Source organism: Stegodyphus dumicola, chromosome 1, assembly GCF_044657685.1.
Source record: "Stegodyphus dumicola isolate Sdum_Otavi_A_Nest chromosome 1, ASM4465768v1".
NCBI lineage: Eukaryota > Metazoa > Arthropoda > Arachnida > Araneae > Eresidae > Stegodyphus > Stegodyphus dumicola.
Window position 1 is genome coordinate 201,984,049 of NC_140768.1, and position 20,717 is coordinate 202,004,765.

Consider the following 20,717-nt stretch of genomic DNA (forward strand, 5'->3'; position numbering starts at 1 on the left):
GTTCGTTTCTAAATCATTCAGCAATCTTATCGCAGAGAGGAAGTTTTTATGTGCTTTATACACATCTCTTGAAGGGTTGATTATTTCTATCGTTTCAGTAAGAGAGCTGCGTAAAAGTGAAGTAATTTTATGCTGGTCAGCTAACATTTGGCAGGACAGAAAAACGGTAAGCCGCAAACCGGCAATTATATGATGACCGCTACTCCAGGGGCGAATTGGATGCCAGCTTTAAAAGGGTGTGGATAACTTTTTTTCAGGACATACTTGGAAAACAGCGATCTCCTTGTATAAGGGTGCCGGCACCTTTATAAAAATTTCATCGGGGTGTAAATCATCCTAAAGGTAAGGTACTTTGATGGAAGCTGGTTTCTCCAAGTTATAAACTGAGCTTCATATGGGTACGGAAACCTATATACGCGTCTGTGACTCTTTATTAAAGACACTTACATGGGCGTCCCAGCATCTTTATGAAGGTTGCACTCTTTGTGCTGTACATAGCTGTAAACTGAAATTCTTCATTAGCAAAAGTTAACGTGTACAGGATGCCTGCACATTATTCAAGTTTGATGATTATTTACGTAGATCTCCACAGGAACGTTTCCGGAATCTTGACGAAGGCTGCATTCATAGTATAGTCTGTTAATACAGGTACATTTGTGTCTTAATGCAAGGGTATCTTTGTAACTTGTAGAACAATAGGCAACTTAGATAAAGGCGCCAACATGTTTCCGGAAATTCAGCGCGTGTGTTCAGACTACGTCCATCCATTCCTCACTTATTTGCTTGATAAATTCCTTTGTAAATTGCCGACAAGCTTTAAGACAAGTAGCTTTTTTACTTTCCCTACTCATCGAAGTAACAAAACAAGAACTTACCTTATATAGGCATTTTCCGGTTTAGTTGAGCTGGCACGTTTATGAGAGTGGCATTTTACATATTTAAAAATGATCTTCATAAATGTGTTGGTAGCTTTAGGCTAGATGCATTTGTGAAGGTTTGTGAATTGGAAAGCACTAACAGATAATATGAGACATCTCATTCCCGTTTAAAAAGTGAACTAAATAGGTGTCACGTAGCCAAAAATCATATTTTATTAATAAACTAGAATCATAGGCTTAACCAACAGAGAGATAGTAATATTTTAATCTTATTGGCCAGCCATCGTTAATACAAAGCATACCTTACCTGGAGCAGGTGCTACTTCTGGCTTAGGAGGCTCTTCATGAGGAGCAGCTGGTGTAGTGAACATACTTGGGGGTGTCGGGGCCTTCACTGTCTCTGGCTCACTCGGTTTTTCCGGCTGGGATTGTTGCTGGGGTGGCTGCACTGATCTGAAAGAAGGTAAGGATTCGCTTTTCGGGAGTTGGGTGGAGGCTGTAGGGGTGGATTGAGTGACTAGTGGGGAATAATTTTGACCAGTGGATGATGGAGTAGTGACGCCTCCATCTACTTCGAACTGAGGTTTGGGAGGAGGCCATACAAATTTAGTTTCTGTTAAAAGCCAGTTAAAAGGATAGAATAAGGGAAGGAATGAAAAGAATAAGATAAGAGAGTTGGATGATCTGCATATTTATCTATATTTGGCAATTAAAAAGCCCTAAATTTACAAAATATTACTAATTTCTTACATAACATATCCTTCCACCATTCATTTATTGGTTAATTTTGACAGAAATGTTAGTTGCCTTTTTTTTTCTTGAAAGGTTGTTTATATGTTTATTTCTATTTTGCAAAGCTAAGTATATAAAAGAAGTTATTATAAGCGAAAGGGGAACAGACAAAATAAGTTTGTTCAGTCAATTTTGAATAGAAATAAAATAAATCTGATTTACTTTAGAGCTATTTATTTAACATAGTAAGGTTTTTTTTAAACTTTTTTTTTTCAAACGTAATTTAGGTATAGAGTGAAGTAACAAAGGTTACTGACAGACTGAAATCTGAGTCCTTAACATTTTTTATCGTTTATTGTCTAGAATGTTGGTTAGATCATTATCTGATAGTCTGTTCTTGAATCTCCATTACAAAAGAAAGAAAGAGTATTAACTTGCTTCAAAGCATTTTAAATACTGAATAAAATATTTTTAAATTCAAATACCAAATTCAATATTTTCAGTTACACGAGGCTTTTAGCGTTTCTGTTTGATAAAATATTAACAAAAAAGTAATATTTGTTTAAAGAATAGTAAAAAGAAGTAAACAAGAAATGCAATAAACTTAAGATACAATATTATATTTTGTGATTATTTTGAAATCATTTAACCTGTTCATTGTGACTCTTTTCTAATCACACACCACTGGCATTTATGGCACTGTTTTCGGCTCATTAAAATTATTTATGGATTATTTATTTATTATTATTAACCACGTGTTTGTTAATTGTATTCCTATATTTAAAGCGCTTTTGGACATCGCTTAACTATGTGAATAAAACTGATTTCTTTCTTATTTCTTAAACAAAGCTCTTTATATGTAACGTTTTTTGAATTAAGTAGAATTTTTCCGTCTCTGAATGTATAACAAAATTACGAAGAAAAATACTTTCTCATTAAAAGTTGATATTTGTTTTTCATCTTTGGAATATATATCAACAAATTAATAAAGTTTACTTTTATATTGCTTAAAACTGATCAAACGTAAGTTTAAAAAAGTTTAGTAATATCTTTAACACGTGAACTGTTACGAAAGTTAAGAGGATTGGAACTTTTCGTCTATCCTGTGGGACAGATTCCGTAATTGTCCCTCGAACTGAGAACCAGTATATATCATAGTTAATGTGAATAAAATCAACGCGCCGGTTTGTTTTGTCATCTTTAAAACCCGAACTGCAGTGAATGTTCCATGAAAGATCAGAAGATTATACGGTGAATTACAAGACAAAGGATACTACTGGATTTTGTGTGAAATTGCTCGCCCAGGAAACCTTTAAAAGGAATACGATATAGCAAACAGTGAAGAAAAATTTAGGCAGACTGATAGTGTTCAAGTAATGGAAGCGTTTAAAAAACACAAAATGTAGCTTACAGAATGTTCCTGGCAACATTCGCTCATCACTATCTGCAGTGAACAAAGAAAATATTGTGAAGGTAAAGATACTATTGAAAGAAAACATTGTGAAGGTAAAGATACTATTGAAAGAAAACAAACGCAATTTATGAATTGGACGTAAACAGACGCAATTCGGGAATTGACAGACGCAGTTCGTTTATTGATTAATGGTGATGTAGCAAACTATCGCGGTATTAAGAAGTTTGTTAATTAAATATTTCGTACTTGTGCAAGATGACTGACTGCCTTATTCACTAAGTAGAGAACACAAGCTCTTTAGTATTCAGATTTGCTACAGAGTTTGTGTTCCTTGTAATAAGCTATTTCCTCAGTACGTGGGAAACGTTTCTGAGTTACTGAGCAGAATAATCACCACTGAGAAGTCCTGGAAGTTTTATGATCCCGAATGAGCAACAATCCAAAGTATGAAACCGCTGATGCTCACTTCTCTCATAATATACAGGTTTTTTATTTAAAAATGTAAGATAAAGTAAAATGAGAATTTTTTAAAATTTTTATTTGCTATCTGTTTTTGTTATCCGTAAATAGTATGTTTAACTTGAGGTGTTATAATTTGATAAAACGATTTAAAGTGCTTCACGAAAACCAGTTTCTTCTCCATGACAACGGTAAACTCCGTAAATTCCATATGCATGCCAGGCTATAGAAACTTTATGGAAAATTTGTGAATAGTTAGTATACCATCCTCCAAGCAGTCAAGATCTCGCAAAATTAAGAAGATGAAATTATAACACGAGCCGAAAATTAAAAGTTGCTGGATCTACAGTCTTTCCCTGTGTCTCAGATTTTTTCCGTCTGTAATTGAATCCTTATAAACTTTAACTTTGCCTAAGGTATAATTTGGCTCAAAATGTCAGTTTTGTTTTTAGCCATTTATGTTATCATTAAAGAATCATTCATTCATTAAAAGAAGTGTATTGGTATTTTTGTTCATTTACAGTCTTTGATTTTATATTCTAAAAATTGGAAATTCGGTAAGAACTGTACCTTTAAAAATATATACTAGTACAATTTATATTTTTAAACTCAACGGAATATTCAGCAGAATTATGGAGCACTTCAAGAATTTTCCTTTCTGATATTCGTATAAATCATTCTCAAGATTGGCCATTGCAAAAGTACTGAATATCTTCAGATTTAATGCTACAGTTTTTCGTCTGTTCAAATTTCATCCGTTAAACGAAGTGCATTTATTAATGAAGGAAGGGGGTTAGCAGCTGTATTTAAGCATTCTGGACAATAATCTAATTGGGCATTTCAGGCAGTATTTACCTTCTGCTTTGTAAAATGAATGAATATTTCATGTAATTTTTCACTGTTATTGTTATTCCTTTGTAAACTCGATACTAAATTTTCTCTATCAGTTTCTTTTCACGCAAAAACATTTATTAAATAATTAAGAAGTAATCACAAAGGTGTTACATAGTTAAACAGTAGTGCCCCATATACGCATGTAATATTTTACAAAAACTATTGCGTAACTGTAGATGCTACATAAAGTAGCAAATGCTACATAAAGTAAATTGATAAATTGAACAATATAAGATATTGACAGTATAAACAAGGAAATATACTTCACATTGCAAAGTATTGTATACTGTTTTACTAAATAAAGATATACCGTAATGTGAAAAACTTGCACAGAGACGGAGCTTTTAAAATTGAAATTCCTTTTGATTAATGTTTTTATTTTACTTTAAAATTTTTATATCTTAAAATTATGTCAAACTTTAAAAGAAATCTTTCTACGAAGTGTTGAACTGTACACTGAATTCTTTAGCATGCAGTTTCTTCCCTTTTTTTGGATATTTCTAAATTTTTACTCTGTATAGACTGTCTCATAGATCCCAAAATAATTGATTTTGAAATTTTAGCGTAGTCCACGAAAGGCAAATGAGAAATGAAACAAAACATTTCCTATACTGTAGAGTTATTGTTTCAGAAACTGGTAAAAATAAGAACTATTTTTTTTCTAACAAAAAAAAAAAAAAAAAAAAAAAAAAAATGTAGTCATCTTATGATAATCAATGGCAAAAATGTTAGTAGTGGAGGCAAATTTCGTGTAGAAATTTTGATAAGAATTACTGCATTCCTCGTGCGTGCTCTTGTAGTGTAAGTGGCTAGCACGTTTAGTCAGGAAGTGGAAGATGAGTCATTTGAATACCGGCGAGAGAGCAGCTGAATTTTATATTACCTGGCTTCGAAAAACATTATAGTTGCCCCCGAACCAAAAGGTAGTGTACGGTAACTTGCCATCAGCTGGATTTGGTCAACTGGATTTTGTGCCTCTTCTTAAGATTAGTTTAAGTGGGGAAGAATACATTTTCCCGCGCTTGGTTTTTGTAGTGTAAGTTAGCACATCTGGCATGAAAATGGAAGGTTAATAATTGGAACTTTAGTGAGGTATGGTTAGTTTTTTTATGTTACCTTGTCCTAATAATGTCTCTAAATGAAATAATAAAGCAGACAAATCGGAATCAAATTCTCCACTGACAGTCGCGATTCCTTTCCTGCATGTAGCAATCAAGAGTAGTTTGAGTTAGAAAATATCGAAATCTGAGAAATCATCTGTGAAAGCTCACATATAGTTCCTTGAAACCCGTTTAGCCCTTCTATTTGGCTACCTCTCTGTAGGGTTTATATTTATTTTAACTAACATTTATTTTAAGCTATCTTTCCTGTCAAGCCTTTACTTTCCCCTAGAATTGCCAATGCCAGAGTATGTAAATTGTAGTAGAAAGCGCAGTATATTCAAATTTTAGCAGAAGTAAATTGAGCTTAAATAGAAGGGAAACGAGTTTGCATGTGTGCTTCTTGAATCGCGAGCGTGAAGGTTGCTAGGTAGAATTTTAAGAACCGCGCGTTTCGGCCTGTGTGCCTATTTCGGCAGTTCGCTGAATTTTTCAACTGCTTAATCAGTAAGCTCGCTGAATCTCAGCTGTATCTTAGAACGCGGTTAAGTTAGTTACGATTTTAGAGCCTCGTAGGTAGTAGTGATCTAGTTGTTTATTCATCCTGTCATTAATTTTTTGTTTCACAGTTCTGTTTTTGTTAAAGCACCGGGTCGGCGTAGTTTGTGAGCGTCAAGTGAACGCAGCTGTTATTTCTAAAGTGGAATAAAAAGGGATTTAAACCCTTCTTACGAGTTTGTGTAATTTACAGTTCATAGCAGTCACTACCATAGTTGCTGACAAGTTGGGGCCACGCAACACTATATTGGCGCCCGAACATCTTGCGAACTTAGATGGCCGATAACTGGATGGAAGCTTCTGTACAACTCCAACAGCAAAAAATGGCGAACCAGTTAGAAGGCTTTGGATATCTGATCCAAACGATGAGAGCGTCTATCGAACCAAACGTCAATTTCGACGGAAAAAATTCGGTGGCCATATTCTTATAAGGCCTCGAAAATCACTTCCAGTTATACCCTGTGCCTGAGACACAAAAAGTTGCCATTGCCACGTCTGCACTAAGAGGACAGGCCTCACTATGGTGGAAGAGTATAGGGGAATTTTTATTAGGAGAATTCGGAGGCCAAACATATACCTTTGAAAATTTTAAAATATCATTATTAAAGGCCTTCCCCATAGTGAAAGACCGAGCAAGGCTAGAAGCCGAATTGTATAGTTTTTATCAACGTAATATGGAAGATTTGACGGACTTTATTCTGCGAAAAGTTAAGCTGACAAACATGCTGTATGGAAAGAAACCCGACACAGAGATAATTGAAATAATTTTACCAAGATTGCTACCTGCTGTCCAAAATTACTTGGAAATCCGAAATCCAAGCACCTTGCAGGAACTCTTCGAGTTGGCGATCGAGTTCCAAAACCGAAGAGTAGCGGAAACATCTAGAGGGACATCGTATTCTCAAGGTCCCTGAAGGCAATTCTCAAATCAACACAAATCTCAAACACAAATCACTCTTATGGGGAAAAGAGCTATCAAGCCAACTCATCGAAGCTAGAAGGTCAAGGCGCAAAAAGGAAATTTGAAAAAAACCGTCCGCTTACCCAAAGGACTGAAGTTGAAAGGAAAGCTTTAAACGATTAGAGGGGCCTGTAAAAGCGAGGGTCCAGACCCCGGAAGTTTCGAAAAAACCCTCAAGAAGATACCTAAATACGGTCGTGGTAAAGAACTGACAGTTACCGATTATACATGTCCTGGTTGGCGATGTACCAGTAGAAACCCTTATCGATACAGGGGCAGAAGGTAATTTTATGAGTGATACGTTTTTTAAGAAGAATTTTAATAGGATACGATTATTTAAAAATAAAAACACAGAAATCATAGCAGCTCAAGGACAAACTTGTCAAAGTATTGGCAAATTATCATTAAAAATACAGGTAAAAAATGAAAGCCTTGAAGTATTAATTTTTGTGGTAAAAAATTTGCAAAGTCCACTTATTTTAGGTATGGAGTTTTTAAAAGCCGCGAAGGCCAAACTGAATTTTCAGGAAATTTCAATTAAGCTGGAAATGGATCGGAGGGTGGTGGAGCCAGTGGAACAACCGCAAGTCGACCTTAGCCATTTGAATGACCATGAAAGCCAAGCCATCCAGCAAGTGGTGAGCACTTTTTCGAACTTGTTTTCAGAACGGCCTTGTAATTGTCAAATTGTTACGCATGATATACAGTTAACTGCCGACAAACCCTGTAGGACTAAACCTTACCGGTATGATAAACAAAAAGAGCAAATTATCGAAGAACACATTCAGGAAATGTTGAAGAACCAGATAATAACGCCCATAAATAGTGAGTACGCGAGTCCAGTCGTACTATGTAGGAAAAAGAATGAGTTTCTTCCTTCGGTAAAAGGGCTTGGAGGTTTGCTATCGATTACAGAAAGCTTAATAGTGTTACTAAGTTCCCAGTTTACCCTTTGCCGGTTATAGAGGAAATTATTAGAAAGATTAAGTCTACGAGATACATGACTACGTTGGACTTAACGTCTGGCTACTATCAAATAGCTATGAGACCCGAAGACATACATAAAACCGCGTTTATATCAAATCGGGCACTCATGCATTTTTACGCATGCCCTTGGGGTTGTGTGGGGCCCCGTCAACATTCCATAGAGCTATGGACATTGTTCTAAAGCCTGTCCTAGGAAAATCGACTTTAATCTATCTAGATGATATAATTATAACGAGTAGTACGTTCGAACAACATATTAAAGACTTAGAAGAGGATTTTAAATTATTAAAAGAGGCCGGTCTTACAATTAACGCATCAAAATGCAAGTTTGCCACTAAAGAACTTAAATATCTGGGTTATAAAATTTCGCAAAAGGTATAGAAACTCAGGATTCAAAAATAACAGCCATCAAGAATTTCCCACCTCCCAATACCGCCAAGAAACTTTCTTCTTTCCTTGGGTTATGTTCTTATTATCGGTGGTTCATAAAAGATTTTGCGAATATTGTTGAACCCTTGTTAGTAATTAAAAGAAAAAAAATAAATTTACGTGGACAGCAGAAGCAAATACTACATTTGAAAGGTTAAAAGAAGCACTCATTAGCGCCCCTGTTTTGAAATTCCCGGAAGGGGACGAAAATCGGAAAATTGCAGCAGATGCGTCGGACTATGCCGTAGGTGCGGTTCTCATGCAGAATGGGCATCTTTTGGCATTTTTTAGTAAAACTTTAAACTCTACGCAAAGGAATTATACAGCTACAGAGAGAGAAACATTAGCCGTATTAATGGCTGTACACAAATTTCGAGTTTATTTCGGCAAAGCGCCAGTAACAGTCTTTTCGGATCATGCGGCTGTTGGTAGACTTTACTCGGGGAAAAACCTAACGCCCAGGTTAATAAGATGGGCTTTAAAACTTCAAGAATATAATCTAATAATTAAATAAAAACCAGGTAAAGAAAATAATGTAGCTGACGCACTATCCCGAATAAAACCGGACGATGAAGGGAATGAACTCAAATGCGCTGTGTTGACTTCTAAAATTTTATATTCTAGAGAAACAATTATTGCTGAATTGAAAGCTGATCCTGAATTTGCAAGTATTTATGCTTATTTAAAAGACCCCGAAATCTTTGAACACACAGATGTCGCCGCAATAAGAAGTAGTGCCGAAAACTATGAAATAATAGATAATTTTTTGTTTTATACGAAATCAACAAACGAAAACTTTGAGTATAGACCAGTCATCCCAGCCTCGCTTGGATTGAGAATTTTGAAGGAAATACACGACGCGCCAACATCGGGTCATTTAGGGGTCAGAAAGACTGTAAAAAGGGTACGCGAGGCGGTATATTTCCCGCAATTATACAAAATAGTAACTGCGTATGTCAGGTCCTGCAATCAATGTCAATTAAAAAATGATATTAATTACAGCCCGGCCGGATACTTAAATAGCATTCGCGCTACATTTCCGAATGATATTTTAGGCATAGATCTTCTTGGTCCTTTTCCCCAGAGTGAGTTAAATAAAAATCGTTTCCTTTTAGTAATCGTAGATCATTTTTCAAAGTGGACAGAAATTGTTGCACTTAAACGCGCGTAAGCCAAAACAGTTGCAAATGCATTCTTACACAGGTACATTTTAAAATACGGTGCACCGATAAAAAACTTTAGCGATAAGGGTAAACAATTCGTTAGCCAAATTTTTGAAAACATTCGCTCTGGACTTGGCATACGCCATATCAAAATGGTTCCGTATAGACCACAGGCAAACATCGCAGAAAGAATTAATAAAAATATTGTAAAAATAATTCGAAGTTATGTTAGCACACATCACAAGAGCTGGGATGGCTACATAAATGAGTTAGCTTATGCTTTAAGAACAGCAAATCATGATACTACTGGAAAAACTCCAGCAGAATTACTTTTAGGACGGAAGTTAATTACGCCACTAGATAATTATTCTTTGTGAAACAAAGGGAAGAAGAATTTAAACAAAAAGATATACAGAAACTTATTGATCAGGCGGTTAAAAGTTCGGATACGGCAAGAAATAGACAGAAACTTTACTATGATCGAAAACGCCATTAAGCAGATTTTCAAGTAGGGATAAAGTGTTAAAGCGGAAATTTTTTTTATCAAGTGCTCCAGATAATTTCACTTCAAAATTGGCTCCAAAATTTGAAGGCCCCAATGTAATACAGGAAATCAAGGGAGTCGTATTGTACCTTAAGAACGAGAGAGGGGAAATCTGTAAAGCAAGTCCCGACCAGGTGAAAAAATATTATAATCAAAATGATTTTGAAATCCTTAAACGTTTCTTGCAGGACTCAAGCGTAAATAAAGTGGAAGGTCAAGAAGTAACGTCACCCGCTCCACCACCCAAGAAGCAGAGAACTAAAGAGAAACTTAGCCCTTCTACAAGTCATTCTAGGGTCCCGAAAAGAAGGAAGGAAAATGGTCACACTCCAGCATTCAAGAAGTGCAGGAAATCAACGCCGCCTCGTAAAGAATATTTGGTAAACAGGAAAAGACCAGTTACAACTTCCCACAGTAGGAAATCTGCGTCGAGGAAACCAGTTCCAGGGCCAGATAGTCAGAAGCAAACAAGGCCGCCGTTCACGAGATGAAAAAGACAGCAAGAGGAAAGAAAAGATTGGCACCAGCAGAAAAATTTCAAGCAAGAATCCAGACCGGAGGCCGCCAAGACCAGCCGTCCAGGAGCCAAACGGAAAAGACAGGAACCCGAAGACTACCACCCCAACAGCCCGGCGTACAGAGGGCGAAAAAGAACGTCACCGTGGAGGAAACTCGAAGAAACCAAAAGCGGAGATTAACTTCCATGAACTCTGTAACTTGGGATCAATTTTGCCAGAAGAGGATGTCGGAGTTCCAAACATCAAAAACTCAAAGATAAGTTAAAATCTTCTATAAATTTTTCTTTTGTTCTGAAATGTTATGCGTAAATACGAAGTTCTATGTGTTGATGGAAGTCAATTTGTCTCGGTTGAGACTTAGTTTTGTTTTACTTTATTTAGCTAAGGCAAAAGCATTATTTTCTTTAAGTGTAAAATTGAAGAGCAAGCAGTTCGAGTTGGTCGAAAGACTGGTTCTGTTACGTTAAAGCCAAAATTTGGCCGAAAGTAAAATAACTTCGTATTCTTGTATTAATGTAAAATTTAGTTTCAGTGCCGCCAGCTTGGCGAAGAAAGCGTGAAGTAAAATTTTATTTTTATCTTATTCATTTTATGGTAAATTGTAAAAATCATATGTATTAGAATTTTGTAAATATACGTAAATACTTGAAAGTTATGTAAAAGTAGAATTTAGTCTAGAAGCATAAAATTTAAGATGCTGAAAGTAAATACTCGAAAGAAATGAATTCAAATTTAAGTATTAAACAGCAGATAAAATCATGCTTTAGAGCGAAAGCCTGCATGTCTAAAGATGAATGAGGGGGAATTTAGAATGAATGTGTTTTGTAGGGTTCTCCACCTACACTTGAATTTTAAGAATGTTAAACGTAGCTCATTGAGTTTCAGTATGTTGGATTAAGGTGTGTCATATTTGGTCGTTTGAATTCTAACAAATCATTGTGGTTAGGGGAAGTGTTGTAATACAAAAACACGAAGATTCCCTTTTGACACCACACATGGTGGAGAACCAGGCTAAAGTTAAATTCATGTTTGAATATTTGAATGAATGTGAATGTAAGCAGTTAATTAAGGAAAAGAAAAGGATCGAAAACGGAAACTTTAAGAAAGTGTAAATCATAATGTATTACGAATATACTGATACTTATTCCTTCCAGATGCTGGAAGGAAGCGAAAAGATTGATTGCTGAAGACCAGAAAGTACCCTGTAAGAAGATATGGTAATTTATTCATCTCCAGAAGTGATTGAAATTTTTGAGGAAACAGTTTGTTTTATGTAAACGGGGCTCTTGAGTTTTAGGTCAGAATGTGGAAACTTTTTCAACAGGTCGTTTCTAGGACCTGCTTCCAAGTTTACCATATTCTGGCAGCGGCAAATGTAGGGTTTATATTTATTTTAACTAACATTTATTTTAAGTTTAAGTCAAGCCTGTCAAGCCTTTGCTTTCCCCTAGAATTGCCAATGCCAGAGTATGCAAATTGTAGTAGAACGCGCAGTATATTCAAATTTTAGCAGAAGTAAATTGAGTTTAAATAGAAGAGAAACGTGTTTGTATGTGTGCTTCTTTAATCGCGAGCGTGAATGTTGCTAGGTAGAAATTTAAGAACCGCGTGTTTCGGCCTGTGTGCCTATTTCGGCAGTTCGCTGAATTTTTCAACTGCTTAATCAGTAAGCTCGCTGAATCTCAGCTGTATCTTAGAATGCGGTTAAGTTAGTTACGATTTTAGAGCCTCGCAGGTAGTGATCTAGTTGTTTATTCATCCTGTCATTAATTTTTTTTTTTCACAGTTCTGTTTTTGTTAAACCGCCGGGTCGGCGTAGTTTGTGAGCGTCAAGTGAACGCAGCTGTTATTTTTAAAGTGGAATAAAAAGGGATTTAAACCCTTCTTACGAGTTTGTGTAATTTACAGTTCATAGCAGTCACTACCATAGTTGCTGAGAAGTTGGGGCCACGCAATACTATATCTCTATGAAACGAGCTTGCAATCATGATTGTAAATACTATGGAAAGACACTAGTTTGGACGTTCACAGAGATGCTATATTGTCCTAGATTTCTATACATTGTTATTTTGTATCAGTTTCAGGACATAGACCGCGGTTAGGAATAAATATCTCGAAGATGTGTTATTTCTTTCAGTTTGCGATAGCATATTATCATTAAAAAGTACATTTTTTGATGTAGATGATATATAAGATCTTCCATTTATCTCGTATATTAATAAAATTGCCTTGTCGAGAACAGCATAACTAATTTATTTAAAGACAGAAAGCATATATTTTATATGGACTTCTTTACAAGATTTTGCTAGAAATGTTATTTTATACTAAGATTTGTAAAATAGGCTCTTAGCATCCTATCAAAAATCGATCGCAAAATTTGTAACTCAGCTTTTTGTATACTCTGGTATCTGCATCTAAAAGAAAATCTGTGGTGAAGTTGTAACAACACAGATGTTATTTTTGATTTAATAACAGATGCGAAATATTTACAAAAATTCTAATATCTTTCATACCTTTTCAAATTTTTAAGTTTTTACTTGAGTTGCATGATCTTAAGTTTTTTAGACTGCAAGCCCTGTTTTTTTTTGGGGGGGGTGAGTTTATTACAACATAATTGAGGAATACAAGACCACTACTGTCCTGTAAACTTGAGGAACAAAACCTACGATCCACACTTTCCCTCAAGAAGAAAAGAAGACATTTTAAATTCAGAACACCAAAATGTTTCATGGAAAACGTGGCTTTTTTTTGGGGGGGGAATAGCCAAATATGAGCCTTATCAAAAGAGTCCATTTTATAATACTTATTGCTTACTTTGCTGTCCTCCGATGACTTGCTTGTAGTCAACGGAATATTGAGACTGACTCGACTGAGAAACCTGCTGCGTGATCTGCGTCGTTTTCTGAGTTACTTGAGATATTTGAGTCGTGTGGGAAATTTCAGTGTGAGAAACTTCGGATGAGCCACCGAATAAAGGCGATCTTGCCTATTAGGGAAAAAAAAAATGCCATAATCAATAAATTTAAATTGTTTATTCATGGTTATAATAACGTTATTATTAAACTTAAATATCATATAACAAAACAAATATATTTATGCAAAATAAGAAATTTCTTCTTAGTGACATATAACGCGTTTCTTAGGTTCTAAGACACGTTGCTTATTCCGCACAGGGATAAGTTTATCCATAAGTATTCCTATAGTGAACCTATATACCTTGTGTTCATAAGGGTTCTTATATGCGAACTTTATTTTAGCTACCACTGGTCCTAGATACATACTTCCATTAAAAAAATGCTTTAATAAGAAAATATTCATACTGTAAGAGCTTCAAATTAAAAAAAAAAAAAAAAAAAAAAAAAAACAGTTTTATAAAAATCATAAAATCTAACTTTTTATACGGTTATTATAGTTAACAAAATTTATACTTATTGTAAAAAATAAAAGCACAAAGCGTTTGACTTCCAACGACAAATAGATATATTGACCAATTAAAATACTGATAATTAAATATATAGTACAATATATTTAATTTTTAAATTTGACAATCTGAAGAGCGAAATATTTTAATTTGTACTATATAACAGGATGGTCATAGCGCGCTGTCGCAGATAGGCTCTTATGCAAATAATATATATATATACTAAATATTGATTATATTACGTTCTAAGATTAATTTTAGTAGAATTATCTTAAAAGAGTGAATCCATACTTAGTAAGTTCAATTTCGAAAAATGTTTTAAAATAACTTGAATGTAAATTGTTAAAAATGTTTAACGGGGACTTGAATTAAATCATGAATAACAAAATTTCAATTGTAAAAAGAAATAAATTTCAGTTGTAAAAAGAAATGAATTAAAAGCAAGTAATTAAATTAAATGCAAGTAATCATTGCCATTGATCGGAAATTAGTTGACTTTTCAAAAGGAACAAACAAACAAACAAACAAACAAAAAAAAAAAAAAAAGCTCCCGTTTAATGAACAGTAATTAAGAAATAAATACAAAGGTGTTTCTTCCTTTACTCGAGCAATAAGGCGATGCCAAACCGGCAATTCAAGCTAGGCCAAATATTTCCGTGAATAGAAGGGACCAAGAACCAATGCAGAGAACCAAAGAACTCATTCAGATTAAGCATTTTAGCTAATTCAATTTTGAGCGAAAATCAATTTCTGCGGCAAAATTGACATTGCTCGAGTAATTGTCCCCCGACACCCTCGTGTTTATGCATTTTAGTTCAAAACTATTTGTAAAATATATATATATATATATGAAATACAATTAACTAAAACAATATCCAAAAAAAGAAATTTATTTATGTTATTTCTTTTTACAACATTATTAGTTAACTTAAGCTGATGAAAGGCCAAACGTAATTATTTTATTTTACTTCTTGTCAGATAGGAAACTTAATAACATAATTCAAAAAGGTATAAAAAGTTTTAAAAAAATTCTGAGAGATTTCTGATTTTATATTACGCCCGAAAGAGCATTTCTTTCATTTACACACTCATATACGTTTCGAGAGCACTTGAGCTAACGTTCCTTTGGGCTAAAATATTTAAAAACAGCATAACCTTAGAATTTCCGATAGACAGTCATTCCAAATTCGGCCTTTCCGGTGCTCATATTCGGGTGAAGTATTACTTTATTCAAAATTAGATAGCTCTAGGTACGTTACTGTCTTCACAGTGCGAGAAACATACATACATTCATGCAAATTCTTCATTATTTAATTTCTTTAAATATAATACAGGGCGATAATATTTGTTGGCCACAATATGAAAAGTGTTACAATGTTTTTAGTGATTCCACGCTAAATGCTGTTGCAAGACTAATAGCCCTTCTGGACTAACACCCCTTTGGGCTAATAAAACAAATAAAAATATTTTTTATTTCGATCAAAGAATTTTGTAAAGAAAGTTTTGGATAGATGAATAGATTTGCTCACGGATGCTTTACCAATTGATGGGGGGATGCTTGTGAATTCTTCACAGGAAGAATTTGCCGAATTTCTAAACCATTACTAGCGGTAGAAACTAAACAGGGAAGGCCTTTGAGTGGAGCATAAAAAGCGCGTAATGCATCAGAAGCATTTAATATTGACCAGAATTTGATAAAATTCAAAAATAATTTGAAGTTTATTCGACGACTCACTGATATGAACTTTACGGCAGCAAGAATCTTTGGGAATTTCGAATAAATCTGATGAGAACCGTAGCATAGAAAACAACGTTGCCTTCAGAATTTGAGATATTTCGAGATGTTACCTTTAAAACATTTCGAAACAATTTAAAGGCAACAGACATACGTCTTGCTTGCTATAAATTGAACAAGCAAAAGGGAGGCTTGCGGGATAATTTTGAGGTAGCAAATAAGCGATTTTAGTCTTTGTGACCCAGATATAAGAAGAATCCGAAGTTTCATGGGTATTACAAATCTACAGTAAATCAACATTTACAAGAAGGTATCATAAAAGAATCGGAGTGTTTAGGTACTGGAAAAGAGTGTTTTCTACCGTATTAAGCTGTAATTACAGGCAGCAAAGACTTCACAAAACTTTGCGTTGTCTTCGACACCTGATCACCTGCTGAAAAACAAACTGTCATTGATATAAGTCATCTTTGTAAGTATGTAGGAACAGGCCCACTTCTAGATTTTGATATCTCAGTCTGTTCTAATATATTGGTTCACAAAGCTACTACAAATAAGAACAATCTGAAATATATATTAATCTAAATTTATAATGATTAATTCTTAATTTCTATTCTAATATGTATTCCTATAATCTCTCAGCTTTAAAACAATTGAAAGCAGAATAGGGTCACTTGTCCGAGTGCTAGTACACTAAGGCTCTATTACGATGAAGATTTAGGCTTCGTCTTATGTTTATAATATTTTAGAGCAGTATAACGGATGAAAGAAAGAAATAAAGTTATATAGATGAAGAATTTTTAAAAGAATAAGGTAAATTGAGGGAGATAGTCCTTTTAGTGGCTAAATACTGCCAGAACAATTTTTCAAAAGAAGCTGAAAAAAAGAAACATTCGCCGTACAAAGGCAAATGTACTTTGTTTTCAACGGATAAGAAAATAGTCTTATTACTTGGAACAAAATTAAGTACGGCTTCTTCTTTCAAAGAAAACAGTTACTCTTACAGTAAAAATTCAGCAAAAAATATATCAAGTGATTTTCACAGAATGAAATAATTCACCAAGAAGAAAATAATGTGAAATTACACCCTGATCCTGAAACTATATCCATCCTGATATCAGAATAATGCTAGGTTAATTTGTAATAAAAAGTGAGAGGATGGTAGTCTTTTAAAATGCAAACGAACGTAAAGATGCTTCTCATAATCCAAAGAAAACTTCCATTCATGAAAACACTGTTTTCTTATTAAATCCAGGGGAAAAGAACCTACTTAAAGAGGATGGAATAAGAGCATACCTCTGCAGGAGATGAGGATGTTCTTTTTACAGATGCAGCTACTGAACACGCGCTTTCGGTGTAGTAAAGTATGCTTATAAATATGCAGATCCAGTTCCATAAATTTAGATTAGTTAATATGTTCTTATTTTACAGTTTTTCTATGAAGAGCCAATTCAGCTTGTTACGCGAAACATTTTGAAAATGCTGTACATTTAAGTCAACCTTAGTGTTTTTGTTTAACTGTGGAATTGAATCTTTAATTTTATGAAAGCCTGAATGAATACGTTGAGAATCCAATGCTTGTAGTATCTATAGATACTGCCATTGTTGAACTGAATATTTACTTATGTTCCTTTATGAGAGCTCTTTTTTCCGACCAAAAATAGTGACAAGAGCAAGGAAATTAAAAATCGAGAGAAATTTTTATTCTGGATTCTGCTGAAATACTTCACTATTGTAAAAGGAAGTACTAAAAATACAGAAAAATAGGAAAATGAAACTGAAAAAGAAAACAAACAATAAATAAAAAGAAAGTGCAGCATACAAGGGAGATAGCTAGGTACGTTTCTTTCGAATTATTTTTATCTTCGTGGGGATGTCTTCGTGGAGAATGTTTTAAGATAAACTGTCTCGCAGCCATATTAATACATGAGGAAAACTACAAAAACACTTAAGCAGTCAGCTAGTCTGCCGAGGTTCAACCCAGGTCGAATTTCAATGTTCAGCGACTTTACCGTTTGGCGCTGGGGAATCCGTTTCACATGGTGATAAAGGTCAGTGAAGTACGTAAATTTTCCCTGAAAACTCTGAAGTGCAAGAGAGACAGTTTCTGCTTGTATCCAAATCAGGAGGCAAAACAAAGTTAGAAAAATAGAATATTTGATTTACTAAATAAAACCCATTATAGAATATTTTCAAGAGTAGAAAACAACAACAAGAAATGCCTTTGCCTCCTAATGGAAAGCGATATATTTCATATAACTATTTTAGGTTTGGTTGCAGTGGGTGTTATCTTATGCACTACAAGCTAGTAGTAAAAGACAAATTGTAAATAAAATAGCATTAAAACACGCTTAATTCTGAAAATGTTTTTATAAAGTATGTAGTTATGCAACCAATTCAGTTTTTTTTTATTAACTTGCACATCATTTTGCAATTATATTAATAAAAATATGTATGGCAAAATATAGTTGTTACCTTTTCAAATTTAATTACATTTCAATAAACTACTTCAGGTAAGTTACTAATATATACGTTAGAAATTTTATATGCTCATTACAACATAAAAAATTTAATGTTTCATATAAATTTCAGGATTTTGTTTGAGTTGACGTGATAGTTATAATAAGTAAGACTTTAAATATTGTTTTAAAATCGATTTATGCTAATTTGGATGCATGTATGTAAATATATAAATAATATATATAAATTTAGAAAATCTACTGCTAATAAATTTTCTTATTTACTATCAAAGTTTGCAATTAAAAATTCCTGGAATTTTTTTTTCTCAAAGACGGATAGTGTGCTTAGTGAAGCACAGTAAAAAACAATTCAAAGATTAAAAATAAATGAATAAAAGCGATAATACGTGGTCAGGTGGCATGTAGGGTTTCATTTCAAACGGCAGGGGTCCAGATGTATATTGAGGTGGTGGAGCCGGAGAAGATCCTGGTGTTGGACTTGTTGGGGCGGTGACCTTGTGAAAATCTCCCGAAATTCTCTGTAAAAAGAATTTTATAGTGTTAGTTAGGCATTATAGATGAGAAAAGAAGCAATCTTCGCTATATAAATACTGTTTTAAGCATTAAAATATTGTCTTAAAATTTTCTTTAATTTGCTTTAGTAAATGGTGAGAAAACGATTATTCTGTGCCGTGGTACCTGTTTGACAAAAATTTATTCATTGTGATAACGGCGCAAAATTTTGTAGAAATTATCCACCGTTTATATTATCATTTATGTTTAATGTATCTGCAGAAATATTGAACATTTTCGACAGTAGCAAACTAATCGAAATTAATGTAGCTAAATATCGAAAATGAAAATCAAATCCAAATAAAAACTAAAACGTTATACTAAAGAACTTACGTCAAGTCGAAGGAGAGAGCTGCAAGAACTTACATTTTTTTTTTTTTTTTTTTTTTTTTTTTTTTTTTTTTTTTTTTTTTTTCAGGTAGAGTGAGTGATAATTTTAAAATGCTATTCCTATTCGAAAGGTAACACTTTCTTTTCCACGAGCAGGATAAATAATCTTACAGCATTTATGTCACAGACGAAACTTTGCCTAATAAAACTGGACGCGAAAAATATTTCTTGCTTGATGCAGTGAACGGTTATCTATTTAATATATATTGCATATTCATATTTATATATCTAAAGCTGTTTGATAAACATATATCTAACATATTTATATATAATATATATATATATATATATATAATTTATTTCCTAAATAATATTGATTAATTGATTATATTATCTCCTAAGTTTAATTAAAGTAGAATTATTTTAAAAGAGTGAATCCATATTGGTAAGTTATATTTTGAAAGATGTTTTGAAGTAATTTGAAAGCAAAATGTTCATGTTTTAACGGGGACTGGAGTTAATTCATCATGAAGAATAAAATTTCAATTGTAAAAGGAAAAATTAAAAACATGTAATCATTATCATTGATCGGAAATTAGTTGACTTTTCAAGGGGAACAAACCAACTACCGTTCAATGAACAATAATTGATAAAAATACGTAAATACGAAGGTGTTTCGTCTTTACTCGAGTTATAAGTTAAAGCCAAACCGGCAATTCTAGTCAGGCCAAATATTTCCGCGAATAGAAGAGATTACGAACCAATGCTGATACTCAAAGAACTTATTTTTATGAAGCATTTTAGTCAATTCAATTTGGAGTAAAAAGCAATTTCTGTAGAGAAATCCGAAATAACTCGAGTAACCGTCCCCGACACCTTCATGTTTATGCATTTGAGTTCTGTATTATTTGTAAAAATTAAACATTGGAAATTGTCATTATGAAATCGAATTCAAAGTAAAGTTGAAATAAACATAGAAGATTACAAAATAAGATAAATAATGCAAACTTTGTAAAAACAAATCAAAGACAATATAAAAATAATATAAAAAATAATATATAATAAGAACAGTGAATGTACATGAAGATATAAAGGCCAGAAAAGGTATTAAGTAACTTACATTCTTTCGAGTGGGGGAGTTGGCAAAGTGTTCTCTTCGTGTCTGACTCATAAGTGTAGGGTGTCCGAAAATTCTTAGCGGCAGTGGGGGCTTTGAATAATATCAGTCGGTAAGACTTGGGTGAAGTAATTTATGGTAGTGGGTGGGACTCGGAATTCTTGAGGGATGTATTATGTGGAGTTCTTATTTGAGTGAGACTGTCTGTTAAGATTTTTTTGAAAATACTAGTGAATGGAAATTAATTAATTTCTGGCTAATTGTCGTGTCGCAATGATTAAGAATTTAAGAAAGGAAAAAAAGGAATTTTCACTGTCCAAGAGCTATTAGACAGACTAAAGTCATGAAATAGGCCCATTTGTTTTAGTAACAGCATAAGTCTGAAGACAATTAGCTTTTTACAATATATACAATTGAGTAATTACACTATATACAAATCCTTTAACTG

General features: G+C 33.7%; 1 protein-coding gene across 3 annotated transcripts in view; it reads right to left on the reverse strand.

Annotated features, from left to right (window-relative positions):
* LOC118201726 (uncharacterized) overlaps positions 1–20,717 on the reverse strand; it is a 149,885-nt gene that overhangs the window by 28,545 nt on the left and 100,623 nt on the right. For all 3 annotated transcript variants that reach the window (XM_085824808.1, XM_085824797.1, XM_085824801.1), the window contains 3 exons: positions 18,657–18,788; positions 13,452–13,623; positions 1,186–1,491 (listed from right to left, as the gene is read on the reverse strand). In XM_085824808.1, coding sequence (XP_085680934.1) covers positions 1,186–1,491; positions 13,452–13,623; positions 18,657–18,788 — 610 coding nt within the window. The remainder of the gene's footprint in view (positions 1–1,185; positions 1,492–13,451; positions 13,624–18,656; positions 18,789–20,717) is intronic.